This window comes from Podarcis erhardii (genome assembly GCF_964252035.2).
Source record: "Podarcis erhardii genome assembly, chromosome: 8".
Taxonomy (NCBI): domain Eukaryota; kingdom Metazoa; phylum Chordata; class Lepidosauria; order Squamata; family Lacertidae; genus Podarcis; species Podarcis erhardii.
In genome coordinates this window covers 64,051,637-64,070,273 of record NC_138499.1, presented here as the reverse complement: position 1 = coordinate 64,070,273, position 18,637 = coordinate 64,051,637, and the positions used below count along the sequence as shown (strand labels likewise).

Sequence of the window (18,637 nt, the reverse complement as noted above, 5' to 3'; positions counted from 1 at the left end):
GGGCAGGAAGTGCTTGTTGAAATTATCTCTCCTCTCTCTCCATGCGTCCTGGGTACAGATAACCCTTTTCTGAACCTAGTGCAGATCAATTTTCCCTAATTGTATGTTATTTTCATTCAAGTCCCAAATCAAGTCTGTTTTCCCTGGGCGGAGCGAAATAATAAATAGCCCGACAACCTGTATACTACTAGACCAAAAACAATGCAGAGAATCTCCTTGCTCTGGACAACATTCCAAGATTACCGGGGGGGGGGCGGGGTCCGGATAAATTGCCATCGAAGTTACAGTGGGAAACCCTCGATCGTCTGCTTGGAATCACCTGTGGAAACTAATCCCAGAGAATACTCCCATGTCTTCTACAAGACCTCCGTGAGATTATCCCCGAAATAATTGCCAGCTGGGAGTGTTTTGCAACAGTGCTCTAATCCTTTTTAGGGTTGTATATGGAAGACAGGGTTAAAATTGGTGAATATGATGCCCAGTTATGGTTACAGACGTAGTGTGCTCTCCTCCACTCCTCTTTCAGCTGCGTTACAGCCCGGAAGGAAAAGATGAAATATGTAGAATCAAAGTCCAGAGACACAAGAAAGCACCTATATTGCATTGGCTTTCTTCACATTTTTTAAAAGGTGCTTAATTTAGGCTGGGTTGTGCTATTTCAAACAGCTGCGAAGAATAGAGTGTGGTTAAAGTGTGGTCGAGGTAACCTGACCCAGGAAGATTTGTTAAGGCGCAACCTTCCAGAATTAATGAGTGTCTGCTGCGATAATAAAAAGAGGTCAACAACAAAGAAAGGGTAGGATCCAGCTGAAGTTAACCACTTTCAGTGCAATCCTATGCATGTCTACCCAGAATTCCTCAGGTAAATGTGTATAATAGGGTGGCAGTCCCTTCCAGTTCCACTGATTTCAGTGGCAGAAATTCACTCCCATTAAAATCTTTTTTAAAAAAACTTTTAAAATTAATCTTAATGTAATGTAAGGTTTGCACGTAATGCAGAGAGCAGTCTAAGAAAATTTTCAGAGATTCTGTAGTTCGAAGTAGGGGATCTCTGAAGTTCTTCCTTCTTCTAGGGCTTGTGATTAAATATATAAAACACGTTTCTAAAAGTATCTGCAGCCCGGCTATTCTCCAGACCTTGTTTTTCTCCGAGACCTTAAGGAAACAGTTCTATAAAGGCCATTTCCTGTTCAAAATTAAGCGTGCTGATGGTTTTCTTCTTTTAGATGCAGCACAAAGAGAATGGAATAGGCTTGGACCATGTGAAAAGTCCTGTTTCCTTAAGTGAGAATGGAGTTGGGTATTTATTTGACCTTCTGGCATGAGCCTGTTCCATGCTGCACCTGCTGCACCCTCTCTGTCCGACAGCAGATTTCACTAAACACTGAAGCTGGCGACCCAAATCCTTCACGACATTCGCCTACCTTGTCCCAAGTCAGGCTGTTATGCATAGCCTACTTGAACTGGCTTCAATTCTCCAGCGTCTCAGGCGAGGCTCAACGGCACCATCCAGTCCTTTGAATTGAAGATGTTAAGGACTAGATCTGGGAATTCCTGCATCAAGAAGGTGAGCCGTGCCGCTGAGCAGCGGTACCCTAGGATAGAGTGCAGAGTGCTTTGACATAATCTATGGAGCGAAAGCAATCTGGGCCACGAGGCACGCCGACCACTAAAAATAGACTAACCTGCCAGAGATGCTGCGATCTAATCTTGTTGTGTGCAGAGAGTTTATGGCATTGACCCCAACCCAACCATTCTGCATCACAGGGGACCTATTTCGAGGGGGTGGGGGCAAGATTATTAGCCCCAGCATATTAAGGGAGGGAGGGGTGTTTGGCTGGATCCATAGACTTGTGAAATCGAAATTTCGAACCGAAAACGACATGCACCACTGATCCTGGCGTATTTTTACTCTGAAGCAAGTCGCACTGAGCTCAGTGGGTTGAGCCCTGGGGATAACAGAAGAGGCTCAAAGCGAGTCCAACTCCGGTTTAAATCGACCGTGGGGTGTGTAATTGCACCCATAGTTAGGATTGGAGGTTCCCGGGGGTGCGACGGAAGTGAAATAAGCAACATAGTTATTTTACTGCGTACAGAGAAGAAACACTGTTTCGAACTTGCTGGTTTCGCTGGCCTCGCAAAAGAAACAAATCACGTTGTTTATACACAGCTTCGTGCACCTTTCTCCAAAAACGGCTGCGCAAATCCTGGGCAAACCGATTCCAGGCTTCTTGCCTCCCCCCCCCCCCATATGTAAGGTATCTGACTCCGGATTCGTTTATCCGAAATAACTGACCTGCCTGGTGGTTCAATGTTCAAAAAGCACGAATGAGGACTGGAATCTGGATCCCATCGTTCTGGGGAAATGAGATGGAGCGGGGGGGGGGTGTTTGTTCCTCGGAGGGATTTCCGGAGCATTTCTGAACGTTCAAAAGAGCAGCTAATTCGGGTGAAGCGAGGTTGAGTCCGAATAACCGTTCGCTTCTCCTAGAAATTTAGGCGTGCGAGTGGGAAACACACACACACACACAAGCACACGGTCCAGTCTTCTCTTTCACGGGGGGCTGTTTTCCATTCTTTAAACGGGAGCCACCGAGCGTGACTCACGGAAACTATCAAGAAGTCCTCCTCTCGGTCCTTCTACTCCTCCTACTCCTCTAGCTTGTAGTAAGAAATCAGGTGTGAGGGGATGGGACATCACACCTCTGCAGGGTGGAAGGGTGTTGGGTGGGGGGGGGAAGCGAGAGAGAGAGAGAGGGCGGGGGGCATTAGTAATTCCGAACCTCTTCGCTTCCAGTCGCAACTCCAGCAGCAGCGGCGATGATGGAAAGTCCTTTGTCATGCCCGGCGCTTCCCCCCCCCCCACCCCCAGTCGTGATCTAACGATCTGCTTCTGCTTTATGGCCCTGACCCCTGCGCCCAAGACTCTCCGGCATCTCCCCCTATAATGGGCCGATAAAGGGGAAGGGGTTTTAACTGGGGGTCGGTGTGGGAAGGGGAGCAGATGTTGGTTTTCCAGCACTTGTCTAACCTGATTATTCTTTGGACACGTTAGGCAAGCGGGAATGATGGATAATGACGCTTCGTCGCGGAGGCCCCTTCCATCCCGAAAGAGCAGGGCTGGCTGGGCGGATGACGGCGCGAAGAGATGGAGGTGATGAGATCCATAGAGAGGAAGAGATCAGCCGGGGCCCCGGCCAGTAGAAAAGCGCGCAAACGAGTTGATAGTGTGATGGATTCGTAAGCCCGACGCGTGTGCCGTGGGCTGCTTTGTCTGTATGGGCGATCTAGCCAGATGTTGCTGCTGCTGCAAACTGCGTTCCTTATGACGAGGCTAATGGAGAGCTGCGGCTGAAGCCCCTGGTCCAAATCTCGATTTATTCACTAGATAAGCCTTGGACAAGTGGTTATCTCGCATCCTTGCCTCCTTTGGCTGTAATGTGGCGATAAAAAGAATTAACGGACCTACCTCGCAGGCTTGTTGTAAATACCAGTCACATAATGGATGAGCGCTCACGCAGTGCTGCGCAAATGCCTCCACTTATAGCTCAATAGAGCATGAGACTCTTAATCTCAGGGCGGTGGGTTCGAGCCCCAAATTGGACAAAAGATTCCTGCATTGAAGAGGGGGTTGGACTAGATGGCCCTCGTGGTTCCCTTCCAGCTATATGATTCCATGATTCTAGTAGTGAAGCTGGCAGTTGTCTAAATTGTACGTGGAGAGAGATGCAACGCTCAGCACTAAAGAAGGAAGTGTCGAAAGGGAGGTCTTTCAAGGCAACGATCGTTTCCCGCCTCTTTAACTCCATTAAGCGAGCTGCTGCGCCAAAAACAGGGTTCCTGGTTTTCTTCTAAAAACTCCCTCGAAACATGCATATTCAGCTGTTTATTTAGGCTGTCGTTTTCCTCCGTTAAAATCAATGGGATGCATTCATTCATTCAGTTTCTTTGGCTTCAAGGAAGAGCTGAATTGCGACCGTGCAGCCCAATCCTATGTATGCTGATCTGGAGGAAAATCTCACCGTCTTCAGATAGGATTGTATCCTTACAGTCCGATCCTGTACCTGCGCGCCCAGAAGTCTCATCGAGTTCATCAGGCCTTCGCCCCCTTATAGGACTGGAGCCTTGGTTGTTAATGGCAAAAAGCCTTCGGGCGTTAATACTCCAAGTTGAGAGGGGCGATGGTTTTTGCGATGGCACTTCTTTATTTTGGCAGAGTTTATTCGTGAGATATACATTATCCTCATCTTGGTTTTGGCAGTGAGTTAAGTGGCAGCCCAGCTAACGAATGACATACTGAAGATTCAAGCACATTTTCTACTTCATCTTATACATGTTTTGGAACTTCAGCCCGAAACACATTTACTTAAGAGTAGGTTCAGCCGGTTTCAATGAAACTTAATCCACATTCTGTGATGTAGCATCATAGTTGTTTTAAGTCGAACTCAGCGAAATCTTAGCTTGCCTGTGTATGTATGTGTGTGTGTTAGAGAGAAAACGAGATATACCCATTATGGAATTTACAGCGATTCCAAGCAAACAAGCAAAGGCTTGATCTGATTATGCACTTAGATTTAACATGGGCAATCAAAGAAATCTCCTTTATATTTAAGGATTTGGATAAATGAATATTCGTAGCAAGTGAATAAAATGTATTCAATTAACTCAAAACCTCCTGCACTTCTGAACTGAAGTGGAATCGACTGTAATTGATTTATTTGAAACCAGAGGTTAAGGACTGAATTAGCTAAGTACAACTGGGTATTTCAAGCCACTGACTTATCAAATGTCAAATCTCTTCTATTTTAAATATTATTTCAGCTGCAGGGCATTGCTGTCCTGATGGCTGTTCCACCAGTTAAATCTCAAATTATATTAATATTCGATTTTGGAGGTTGGAAGGGAGGAGGGATAGATGATGATTTATTACAGAGGAGGGTGGTAACCATTCAACTCGAAGAAGCATTGTGCTACATTTTTAAAAATGCATAAATTAGCATAGCATGAAGGAACTGAGCTATAACTCATTAACATTTAACCATTCATCCTAATTTCAGTTAATCTAAAGAGCAAAGAAAAAAAACATTTTAGGGTTAGCAGCTAAAAGCATGGCCTAGAATTTGAAAAGCTGAAACAATGATTGATTACAATGTGTAAAATACCGCCCTCCCCCCCAAAAAAAGAATGTGAAAGTAATTAACACGATTTGGTAACTGCACTTTGGTCACAGCAGATGAGCCCCAAACTTCAATGAGCTGCATTTCCATTAATTTCGCAGGCAAAAGTTACCAGTTCCCTTTGTTGTTGTTTTTTAAAAAATCGTAAACAAAATGAAATAATAGTAGGATAGAAATTATTCAGTAATTTCATTCAATTTCTCCAAAGTGAAATAGTGAGGGTACCTTACCAATAATCAACACCATAGTTCTAAGTAGGTTACTTCCACTGAAAATGCAAATGAATGAGATTGTGTTCAGGTAAGGATCTAAACAGCTACACTGCACTGAAAATACATTTCAGGCTTATTCAGTTTATTTTGAGTGCAATGGAAGTCAGCATATATCAACAGTAAATTTCAAGAAAACTATCAATTAGCAGTTATAATGTTCACTTACTTCAAAGTAGACCCACTGATTTCAATTGACTTTACTTTGAAGTAAAGCTACTTAACATTGGATTGTGGGGGGTGGGGCATAAAATGCAATGGCAAATCTCTAATTGATTTCACTAGGCCTAGATAGTAGTCTTAAAAATATAGAAGTCTAAAATCAATTGGTTAATTATATATAATACACCTTTTAATATTATATCTGGGCTATGTATAAATGTTAGTCATTCTTTACACTGACTTTGTATAATAATGTTACAAGGCCACAATCATGAAAACATCTTAAAACAGTTGTTTGCAGTGTATCAAATATGCAATATTATTCATTGCATTTAATTTCTTAAATTGTATTTTATAGCCACATCCTTAAAATTATTAGGACCTCCTTGTGTTTCAAGATTAAGTCTGTTTTTATACATTGCCCAGCTACAGCCTAAAACGATTAGGCAGACTTTAAAAAAAAAAAAGTAACAAGCATCTGTAAAACCAGATATGAATGAATGGTATTTAATAAGATTGTTTTTACTCATTTAAAAATGAGTATTTATGCATAGCTGGAGAAAGAGCAGCAGTGTGCGCATTGCTGTTTATGAATGCCATTGTGCCTGAGGTTAGGATCCCCCACACAATCTGTGATGCAGCCAACAAAAACAGCCCAGATAGACAATGCTTCACTTCACCTGCTACAACGCTGTGCATTTCATTTATGTCAAGGCTGCGTGTACAGTTAGGGTTCATTCACCTCATTATTTTGTTACATCCACTTTACAGTTAACCAATGTATCTTGGGGAGGAAAAATGAATAAGCATTTTCAAAATGATGCCATCTTTACAAGCAGAAGATCTTCTCTCTCTCTCTCTCTCTCTCTCTCTCTCTCACACACACACACACACACACACACACCATTTCACCAACAGTCTGTCGCTGTAAAAATAGCATTTCAATTTCACCAGCTCTCCTTCCTCTGCTTGACCACACTGGTTTTCTACTGCCTTCCCTAATGAGATTACCAAACTGGGAGAATGGAACATCTTGTGCTTTATCTTATGCGTTTGGCCTCACCCACCTACCAACAGGAAAATCACAGAAGCAGCAGGCCCAATTCTCTTTGAAGATACACTGAGACATGCATCAAGCTTGCTAACCTCTCTCAATTCTGCCCAAGAAATAGAAAGCCTCCAAAAACACACAGTGCAAAGTTGCCTCATAAATACCATCACACATTCACCTATTTTGCAACGCTTCACGAAATACAAGATGGAGCCAACCAGATTGCACTGGGAGTTAAGTTTCACAATGTTTTGCTCACTCAGACGCTTCAGGTTTAGCATTCCAAATAAGCACTGTAAGCAAATTGTTTTGCTGTTGTTGTTTTTTTCAAAGTTACCACAGGGAGAACATCTTAAGGACAGCCCTGGAGGGGGGCCCCACCTCCACTTCTGTTCTATCAAAGCCATCTTTGCATAGACAACCCTGCACCACAAAACACCACAATGAAGCTGAAACAATGAGGCTAACTGCGTTTTTTCCACAAGTCTACATTCTGAGACCATTTAAGCTGGTTAAAAACAAGCAAGTATCTGTTTCCACTGAATACCTATTCTGACTGGAGCCGAGATCTGCACAATATGAGAATATTCTATATCCAATATTTACTTTGCACTGATAATAATTTAGAACATTTATTACTGGGATGCCACACATTTCACATCCTCCCTCATCCAAAACAATGAAAAAAATATGCTGAAATCTATGAATAAATATGTACATCAGATATATATATAAACTGAAACACAATTATTATAAAATATGAACAATAAGTATTGCTTCAGTATACCTTTATACCATTATATACTATAGTCACACATTAAATCCATTATTTAAAAGTTGTGTGCAAGCATTTGCATGTGTACACTTGCAATTATCCTTAACCAGGTATATGCTTTCCCCTTCCTCCCCAACTGGCTAATAGAGATTAAAAGGCAATGCAAATTAAGATTATGTCAGACATTTATGATAAGTAATACTGATCCTTAATTATGAAGCAGGAATAAAAACCTAAAGATCAAATAAATAAAATAAAACTTTATTTTTTAAAAAATAAAAGTACCTTTCAGTTAAAGAAAAGTATGCCATTTCTTTAACAGTACAATTTTTTTATCCAAAAGAGTACATTGTGTTTTATTGTGTAATTTGTCTGAATACAGACTCGGTGGAATATCTAAATGATACCCTGCTCTGAACTCCAACTTGAAAGTAAGTTTTTATTATACTTGAGGGAAACAATGGGTTCAGCTGCTTATTGCAAGGAGCAATTGTCAAGGGAGAGTTAAACTCAATTACTGTAACCATACTGAATAAAAAATACTGCCAAGAACAAAAATACGCCTGGGTAAAGACAGCCACTGAATAAAAAAAAATCGACATAAAGCGTATCAAATATTTATTTATCTGGGCAACAAAGGACTATGATACATTGACAGGCATGGAAACTACTGCCAGCACAACTCAATACAATACAACTATAACTGCTTCCAATATGGCTGGTGGAAATAGAGGATACCAGGTGGTCCCAAATGTATGGAAGTTCTTTGAATCAAAAAAACAACTCAAAATGAAGGGGGGGGGAGAGAACATCCCTAAATCCTTTATCTGAATAGACAATATCAATTTATTGCTCTGATGATGCTTTCAGTAGAAGAACACGGGATATAAACTTTTTGTTAATTTTTTCCCCTTCTTTTTAAGCCACAACACATAAGGGGTTGTTAGAAACTACTAATACTTGAAAAAATCTGTCCTGAAGGAGACTGAACATCATTTCAGGTGGTGGTTAGGGGTCCTTTTCCGCTTTTATCCATTAGAAACTAAAGGTCATACTAATAATATATATTTTTTAAATCCAGATTATTTTATTTGTTTAGCTGCTTTATTGTTTCCTTTTAAAAAACATGCTACAACAGGGCTGAAGTGATGAATCCCAGAAAAATTCCACCCCCTCCCTCCAAAAAAGCTTCCCCCTCCCTTTTTTTTGATTTCTAAATAAGTAACCATGAACCACAGTGATGGAACTAAGGAGGGGGAAAGATTTAAAAACCCACTAAACAAGAGGCAAACGAGATCACCAGATAAATAAAAAAAAAAGTTTCAAACAGACTCACCATATTTACAATTCCCATTAAATTACACATAAATAAATATATACATACATGAACACTGATCCCCTTTTAGAACAACTGTGGGTTGGTGTTACCATAAGAAAGTTCAAATTGGTCGCTTTACCTTGGGCAGGAGAAAAGTTCTACAACTGAAGACATGACATGGAACTGCATGTGGTTTGTGTTCAAGTTTATTCACAATACTGATAAAATGTCATCATCATCCTTTTTGTCTCTCTCTCGCTCTCTCTCTTTTAAATATGGCTACAATCTTAAACGGAAGTTTATGTAAGGGAAGATGGTGATTCAGTCCGATGAAACTCATTTGTTTTCTCCACATTTACTTAATTGTTTATTAATTGTTTGTTTTAGTTCTCTCTCTCACTCACACTTTGTCTTTTTTTTTTTTAGAAAAAAGTTCTATTTGTTTGTTTGTTTTTTGAATTTTTCATCGTTTTTTGTTTGTTTTTGCTTTTTTTTTTAAAAAAAAAGGAAAGTCCACACAAACTGAGTCGACCAGAAATAAAAAATAAAAATCCTAGGCTGGCTCCATTGCCTTGTTCATCTTCCTAGGCTCCAGACTGGGCAGCAACTGAGAATGAACTGGGAAGTACAGGAGGGAGAAAGGGAGGGAGGAGATTGGTGGGGAGGGCCGTGGGTTTCCAGTACTACTACGTGGGGTAGAAGATCTCTGGGCTTCTGCTGCTGTAGCCTTGGGGCTGATGAGGGAAGGAGGGAGAGACTGAAAGGAAAATGCAGAGAGAGCCAGGCTGGCTGGTTGGGCAGGGGGGGTTGGAGAAGCAAAAAAATCCTCATTTTCTGTGCTTCTCCTCTTTGTCGCCGCTTTTGGTGCTGTTGTCTGTGTGGCTGTTCGGGTTGTTGCTGAGGTACATTTTGTCCATGGCCTTGAGCGCCTCGGTGAGATAGTTCTGCAGGGCAGTGACTGCAGCGCACACAGCAGGGCTGCCGAAGCCGTGCGAGATGAGGTTGAAATGGGTCAGGCAGCTCTGGATGCCCGGCTCCAGGATGGGGGTGGGCCGAGAGTTCCCCAGAGGAGATCGGTCCTGAGCCAGCAGGTCGGTGAACTCCTTGCAGATCTGTCTGCAGCACAAATGGAGCAGAGAGAAGGAGAAGAGGAGGAAAATGAGCCAGCCTTGTCAGCAAGCAGCCAAGCCAAGGAGTCAATGCCTTCAGAGATCAGCGGGGACACACACACACACACACACACACACACACACACACCTCCATGTGCACATTTCTTTTCCAGGAGCAATATTTTCCTTTCTGCTTTCTAACACATCTATGCATTTTTAAACTGAAGAAACCTTTTTTTTTTTGTATGCAACCCACACATTCTCGGCCAGCTTTCCTTTGTGTTTCTGCTAGTCTCCTAGGCAGTCTGCCTGAAGGAGTGGGCTGTGCCTTTATTTCCTTCTAAGAACAATATTTGGTTCCTGTTTACTTTAACTAACAACAACAACATTGTCAAGAAGACACTGTCTCAATAATCTTACTGAGCCACCCACAAAACCTTACAAAAGCACCATACAAATGCTATTAATAAATAAAGTAATCTCAACCCTACTCCCCTACAGCTATCAGATGTAAACTATCTAGCATTTATTCCTCCACTTGCAGGCACTCAGGTTGACTTCAGACACACAAGACCTCTCTCTCACACACAATACAGGTCTCTCTCCCTTTAACACAACTCCTCACTTTCATAAACAGATGTGCATCTTCATACACACGCTAAATACAGCAGAAACCACACAGGCACACCCCTTCACTGCACAATTTCTCTTTCACTTCCTCTCTACATGTTCCTCCCCCCGCCCCCACACAAAATACATCCCTTTCAATCATTTTTAAAAACACCATACCCAAGTTCAAGTCAGCAGTTAGCTTATAGCGTGATTTTAAAAGCCATTATTTGTTGGAAGTAAGTTGAAGTGACTGCAATAACACTTACACCCTAGTAAGATTTTAAAGAGATGGGGTCCTGCTAGGCTTATCAACCCAAGGACTTCCCCTTTGACAGAAGTAAGACCTACTTTCCCTGGAGGTGAAATGTGGAGGGTCTTGAGCAGAACTCACATTCAGAACAGTATCTGAGCCAATTGTTTGGGGGGGGGGGATACAGCAGAAAAATAAGTGGCATATTGAAACACTTGGCTCTCTAAAGGCCAGCGTTAAATATCTCCCAGGCATAAACTACCTCCAACTTCAGCTGGTGGGTGCCCTCTGGCGCAGTGCCCTTTGGTGACATCACCACCGGTAATTAAGGAGTGCTAAACAAGGCTTTTAATTTCCAGCAAACACATCATGCACAACAGCCAGCCGGGGCTTCTCTCTCTTCCTCCCCCACCCCACCCAACCTGGAAGTCTAGTTGGTTTTCTTATCCACTAGACTTACAAACACATATCCTTCTGCTAAAATAACCCCCACTGGCATTTTTGCAGTTTGTAGGTTCAATTATGTCTTCAGGTTAATGGACAAACTTGTGGGGAAAGGGTAGGGAAATGTTGCCAGTTCTTAAGATCTAGTATGCAGTCTGTCTGAACTTATACGTGTTTTGGGTATCTCAATTTCCACTGAGATCAATCCTATTTACTCCCAAATAAGTGAACACAGAATTCTGATATCCTATGTATGTTTACTTGGGAGTAAGTCCCACTGTGTTCAGTGGGGCTTTTTCAAGGTAAGTGTGCAGAGGCTTACAGACTTAATGAGCCTTTTTTACTTCACTGCTAAAAAAATGGAATATCCTTCCTCTTTGAATTTATAAGCTCAGATCTAACCATCACTTTGCAGACATCACAATCTCAGGGGGGGGGGCATGTGGAAGGGTCCTTCTCAGTCATCTACACAAACTTGGTTTGGACAGTAATAATATACTCTTGAATGAATGCATGTTTTATAAAGTTAATTATACTATGTGAATCTTGTATGCATGGTGAAAGCTATCGCCCACAATTAATAAATGTGAAAACTAATAATCACACAATATCAGAACAAGCAAGCAAGCAATGGAAAGCCTTCCTTACAGCTCAGTGATACTCCACAAAGGTAAATGTCTTACTTTGTAGCTAGAAGCATGTTTTTTCTTGTGACTTGCTCATTTGGATCGGAATGTTGTCGGTTGAGAAATTCAGCTACTGCTTTGGCAGGAAATTCTGTTTCACAGACATAACCAAAATCTCTTGCTAGATGAACGGCTTCTCCTGAAATGAGGGGTAGGTGGAGTGGGAAGACAAAGCTAATCAATACACAAAGCTCAAGCAGGGCTGAGAAGGAGAACTTAGTAACATGGTTGAGCAACTAGCCCACTCCATTACAATCAATGGGAGCTTTCTAGTTGACTTCCCTAGGTGTATAATTGCACCTTTGGACTTTTAACATACACTCCAGACAATGAAGACCCCAAACTACTAAAAAAATCTGCAAATGTATAATTTGTAAGTAAAAAAAAAAGGTGGTTTAAAGAAAGTACTATGAAAACCCTGGTGTAAGATTAATCAGAACACCTGATTGTTATAAATGTAAAATTTCAGCGCAAGGAATATTTTGTAAGCAGTTCCTGCAGGAAATGATCAGTTCCTCATTAGCTGCATTAGGAAAACACAGCTTTTTTTAAAATCTTGTTTTAAAATCAAGCAATGGGCATTGTTTAGATAATGAACATTAACACTGAACACTGTCTCTTCACGGGCAACAGATCATATTAAAGTTTGTTAAAATTTGCTGTGGGAGGGGACTGTGATTAATAAACACCTTGGTTAAACTGCTTATTAATCCACTAAACTCTTTCAGTGTTAAATCATACCGCAATATATTTTATTTTAAAATACACAAAATTTATCTGGAATACTTATTTTCTGCAAAGTGAATAGTGAGCTTGTGTTTGTACACTTAAGGAGATCCATTCACGCCTTATATACAGGAAGAAAATATATATATACATGCCTGGGCAAAAGCATATGTTTAAAATATGCTAATTCTTCTTATTTCTTATCACACAGTAGAGATTAATATTGATTATTTATCACCATTAATTCTAGAGCTCCCCTAAATGGATTGCATTAAACAGTTAAGTGTTTAAAATTTAACTTGATCGCATATAATTATCCACCCTTCCCTTCCCCCCTCCCTTCAAACGATTAACCATAAGAATTTTAGGGTCATTCTGCTGAGTCTGTCTGTTTTGTTGATTTTCAAATCTTTGGTTTTAATTTCCTGAACCAGTTGGTTTTTACTGCAGGGCTTCCTGCCATTAGCTTTAGGTCCGGAAGAACGCATGCGCCAATTAGAGCTTCAAAGCCTCAGTCCAGTGAGCTTGTTTCCATAAAATGGAGCGGATCATAAACAATAACAGTACTTTAGAAACTGCCTCATCGCACAGGGACTCACAGCCAAAACAACTGTATATTATCTCTCAAAGGGGAAAAAATTGCCCACTATTATCAGTTTATCTGAGCATTAGCCTTTACTCCTTTGTTTTTTCTCTAATATAAGTGGATCAAACCCTAGCCAATTGTTATTTTTTATAAAACCTTTATAAAGAAAAGTATGAGGTCAGCAAATAGATCCTATTAAACCTTTTACATATTACTTAACATCGCAATAGCAATAGCATTAGCACTGGCCAGTTGCCCCTGCCAATTCTTTTTGTATGTTTCCCATTTTATTATTTTCTTCAGTATACATTGAATTCTTTTTTTTCCCTTCAGCTGCTTGTAAACTTTGTTTTGCTTTGCTTGGTTACGCATCAGTTACTTATGCCATGTAAATATACTTTAGTTACAAACGACAAATGAAAATCTCCTTGATACTCTTTCAGTTGTGGCTGGCATTCTTAAAATACTCCAGCTTTACATCTTTGAACCGTTCAATATTTTTTAAAGCAGGCCACAAAGCAAAGAAAACTATTAGGCTATTTCTAAGCAAAACCAAAGCTAACCAGGGGTCCAGAAAAGCTTAAAAAACACTCTACAGTTATTGAAATCGGGGTTAAAGACCTCGAGAATTAAACACTGGAGAAGAAAGGTTGCATGAGTATCAACCCCATATCAACTTCCTTGTGTCAACAGCTGTGGCAAACTAACCCCACTTAAAGCTGGACCAATATGTTTCTTTCCACATTATAAGGCATTTGGCTAAATGAAGCTTCCTAGCCCTTGCACTCTCATTAATGTTAGAATAGTATGTCCTTCCTCCCCCTTTTTACAATTGGAAAAGATATCAAAGAAGGTTCCCCCCATAATATGCAGCAATTGGGAACAAAGGCGGAGTTCAGTGGCTGGCTGCGAAGCTTTCAGGACACCATTAAATCATGACTTAGGTCAAGGATTCCAAAACTAATTCAGGAAGTAATGGTCATGCGTTTCTCAAATGCAGATGTCAGAACAACTTAAATTATTTACTGGTATGCAGTTTGAAGCAGCAGAGGCTTACTTCTTTTCGGGTGGCTGCAGCACCTAGCATTTAAAGCTGCCTAGTGATGAACTGAGAATGGAAGGGGGAAGGCTGAAGATCTGCATTGAAAGATGGTCTGGTCAGATAGACCTGTTAGACTGCATCAACGCAGCACATAAATAAATTGCCAAATGAAAACGAAGAAGGGTCTGGCCTAATTTCTAAACAAGTTTCTTTTTTCTACCCAACTTCACAGAAATTGGAAAATTTGTTTGAGACTGGAATTTGTTGGTGTGGTGGTAGTCTTGGTGCAGCAACTGGCAAAGTCGGGGCCTTCCTAGCGAAGCGTAACACTGCCATACACTCTTTCAACGTAGGCCGTTCATATAGAATGTGAGAGGCGGCCTACTAGAACACTTTTAATACGCTATTTAATCCTGAACAGTAATCACACCCCACAGATTAATAGGCCAAGATGTTACTGGTAGTCTAGTGCTACCCCTGATATATGTATTACAGCTGTTGTGGTACAGGGGTCCGATTGCTGGACTAGGTCCAATGAGACCCTAGATCAATTTCCCTCTCACTCATAAAGCTCATGGGGTGACCTTACCCAGCCTTTCTCAACCTTGGGTCTCCAGATGTTGTCAGACTACAACTCCCATCATTCCTAGCCAGCATGATGGGAGTTGTAGTTCAAGAACATCTGGGGACCTAAGTTTGAGAGAGGTTGGCTCAATCTCACAGGGTTTTTTTGAAGATAAAATGAGGCTGGGGAAAACAGATAAGCCACCTTGACCTCTTTGGAAGAAAGGTTGAATATAAACTCTAATAAATAAGTATTCTGTCCAGCTTTATATTTGTTACATTTATAAGGCCTTCACTGGTGATGGGACTTTTTGAGATTGGAAGTGGTCAAAAATTATTGCAACGTATTAACATTTTGAATTCATTATAATGTCCTTTCTGCAAGCATCTACTCATATAAGCAGCAAAGCAGCATGGGTCTCATTTTACACACAAAGCTCTTGCACAATTAAGAGTCATTTTGAACTTATTTAGGCCCATTCATTTCTGCAGAACTAACAGAACAGAACCACAGGCTTCAACAGTAATACACTTTTCTCTCAGTATTGCAATGAGTATTATTTGTGCCTGATTGTCATCTGGATTCACAAGCTAACAATACAGGAATGTTTGAATTCAACCTGATTTGAAGATTACATACAGACCTACAATGCACTTAAGTTAACATATTTGGCTTTTAACAAATTTACACCCAGATCCTAAACACATTTAGGCTGCAATCAAACCAGGAGTACGGTATGTCTCATTGAACTCAGTGTGTTTTACTTCTGAGTAGACATTCATAGGATGGTACTGTCATTGCGATCTGTTAATTCATTTATAACATATTTAGAGAGAAGTCTATTTGGAGAGCAGCCTTCATTCAATTGATGTGAATGACCTAAACAGGTTTAAATGCAACTGGACTACAGTTTTACATATCAATTTAAAACAAAAAGTTCTACCCATATTGACTGGTGAATTGGAATCCAGTTACCTATAGTAGCACAATTAATCAGTTCATTAATAAACACTAAGTTTCACTTCTCCCGAAAATAAACTTCTTTTGACTAAGAAGTCCAGCTAAGTCATATCTTGTTTATAAAACCGTCACAACCCCCAGTCCCTGTTGTCTGAATTAAGATGTGTACAATGATTGTACACATCACTACCATGCCCCTTTCACTGGGGACTGCACTGATGAAAATCCAATTAAAACCCACCATGTCAATCAGTGATTAATAAATTAATTCATTAATTATGCTTAATTAATATTTTCAGCCCTACTTTTTTTTAATGCAAGTGAACAACCCAGTTAAACTGAACTTTCAGAATTTATAACCAACTTAGTTTCATTCACTTCAATGAGGCCTGGCAACCCAGATCCTAACCACATTACAGGGATTTAAGCCCAGATTGCAATAGAGCCGGCTTCCAAATATTTTGACATAAATGGTTTCTGGACTGGGCTGACAGCTTCAATTCACCTTTTGAAAAAGTACAAAGCAAAAAGGTCAAAATGAGCATTTTCCTCAGACATAATGATTTAAATTAAACAATGCCCATAAACATTTCAGCACAGGCCTCCAAAAGGTTCTGGTTTTGTTCAGTAGTAAAAGCAAACGATAAAAATACACATTTCCCAAAGAATGCCCTTCTCCTCACCAAATCCAAAGCCATCACTTACCTTCCACTAGTGATGTCAGCAGGGTAACATTAGCAGCCTTACGTCTCCCGGCTGGCAAATTTAATCCTATTTTGTCCAGTTTTTCTCTCAAAGATCTCCCTCCATTTTTTGATTTCGCCCTGTTCCACACATTAAAAAAACAACAACACTTAACACATGACTTGGAGTTCGTATTGCAATTCGTATTAGCAGTTCGTATTGCAATGCTTTCAGATATTTTCCTCCAAAGCTATTTTACAAATCCTTATTATAAGTGATATAGTGGCGTTCCATTTCAGGAAATGCTAGGTGTGGAAGACATGCTATGAAAGGGACAATTAAATGCAAAACAGGGAAATGCCCTGAAATATTTCCTTGTGTCTGAAATAACCATGGAGATAGAACAGCTAAAATTAAGCCCTTTACATTCTCAAAGTGTCTACTGCAAACCATAAACAGGCACCAGGTGGCCCTTACCTTATCATGGTCTTGACCAAAGTCATAAGCACTGTTAGTGCTTTCACACATTTGCAATCCAGTGGGGACTTGCTTAAGCCAACCCCATTTGCATTGTTAACCAGCCTAATTCACAACTGTCAAGTGTGTTCATTTGTCTTCCATTATGGAAACTGCACTCAGTTTGCTCAAAATATGAAATTGGAATGATACCTGCTATTTTGTCCCAGTTCCGGTGTGGTTTTCTTTTTAAAAGAAAATACTTCATCGTATCCCTGTAGCCGGCAACTTGGATCAAATCTTTTTAATATCCCTTATTGTATTGTAGCTTAGCATTACTCGCTTGTTGCAGCATTACTCAGCAAAGCAATGCTGGCAGTGCCCTCAGCTGGTGTGTGTAAGCTTTCAAGACGTTTTGCTGAGATGCATGCCCTGCTATGATGAGGGGACAGTGCTCCTTGCTGAGGCTGCTGACTGGATGCATTGGCATTGTGTGGCAGTGTTGTGTGATTGTGGCACATGCTACATACAACAACAACCACAACAATAACAGCAGATATAATCGATGTTTTTTCATATTTAAGGTCATCTCTGCACTTTCAGTAAGCACATTTCTATCTGCAGTTTACAGGATGCTGTGTAACATGATCTCATTATTAACAACCCTGTGAGATGGGTGGTTCATTTTGCAGAGGGGTTTTGTTGTTTTTCAAGGCCCCAAACTAAGGCTGAAGAATAGTTACTTGCTCAACACATTTTCCAGGTTCAACGGCTTGAAAGCAAGTGATGTCCTCTCATTAAAGACACTCAGGTCACTACTGAACTTAGATTCTGATCTCAAAATATTCTGCAGAGCTGGTGTGTTCTGAGGTTAACTACTGCCTTCTCGTGCCCCATGTAACAACATATCCACACAAAAGGGATAACTTTTTACAATTGTGAACCCAGAACAAATATTAACACAAGAGGCACTGGGCTTTGCGGTTGCACTGAGGCGAGAACAAAACCACTTAACACGTGAGTAATATCAGGTCTGCAATTGTCGGAAATCAGGTGAGGCCACCACCTTGATGAAACTACGCAAGTCTGGGGCTGGTTAGTGGCTGGATGGAAAGATTGCCTGGGAACCACATATATGCCAGCTTGGGTTCCATGTTGGAAGAAAGGAGGGAAATAAACAAGTGAAATATAAATATACACATTTCCCTCCAAAAATCTATTATAAAGTATCCTTATTATGAAAGATACTTAGCTTATCCTGAAATGAAGCCATAGGCCATGAAGGCAGACTAGGCTGACATGATTTTACTGTTTCAGGTAGGTAGCAGTGCTGGTCTGATGCAATCAAAATTAAAATTTAAAATTTAAAAATTGTCCAGTAGCACCTTAGAGACCAAGTTTGTTTGAAAGCTTATACCCAGAACAAACTTAGTTGGTCTCTAAGGTGCTACTGGACAATCAATCAATCAATCAATCAATCAATCAATAAATATTGATTTCGATTATTTTATTGTGTTTGAAATAATTGTGGAGCTTGGCTTAAAACGACCAGGTTGGCAGCACCTGCTCTGGGCTCTTTTTGAAGAGTGTGGAGCATCTTTGACAACACAAGCAAGAGCCTTTTCCCCTTCCTTTCTGACTAACCCAAGGCACCGTGGAGGATCTGCCTAGGTTTCTAGCCTAGGGGGATGCACACTGAGCAATGGTGCCTGAGGGCTTGGGAGTTTAGCACTGGCAGAACTGTGGAGGAGTGGCGCCCTTTGGC

The 18,637-nt window shown here is 40.7% G+C and overlaps 1 protein-coding gene across 4 annotated transcripts in view; it reads right to left on the bottom strand.

The window, feature by feature from the left end:
* Positions 1–8,035: 8,035 nt before the first annotated feature.
* TFAP2A (transcription factor AP-2 alpha) overlaps positions 8,036–18,637 on the bottom strand; it is a 29,419-nt gene continuing 18,817 nt past the window's right edge. For all 4 annotated transcript variants that reach the window (XM_081873098.1, XM_081873096.1, XM_081873097.1 and 1 more), the window contains 3 exons: positions 16,438–16,556; positions 11,851–11,992; positions 8,036–9,868 (listed from right to left, as the gene is read on the bottom strand). In XM_081873098.1, coding sequence (XP_081729224.1) covers positions 9,580–9,868; positions 11,851–11,992; positions 16,438–16,556 — 550 coding nt within the window. In that variant the 3' untranslated portion in view covers positions 8,036–9,579. The remainder of the gene's footprint in view (positions 9,869–11,850; positions 11,993–16,437; positions 16,557–18,637) is intronic.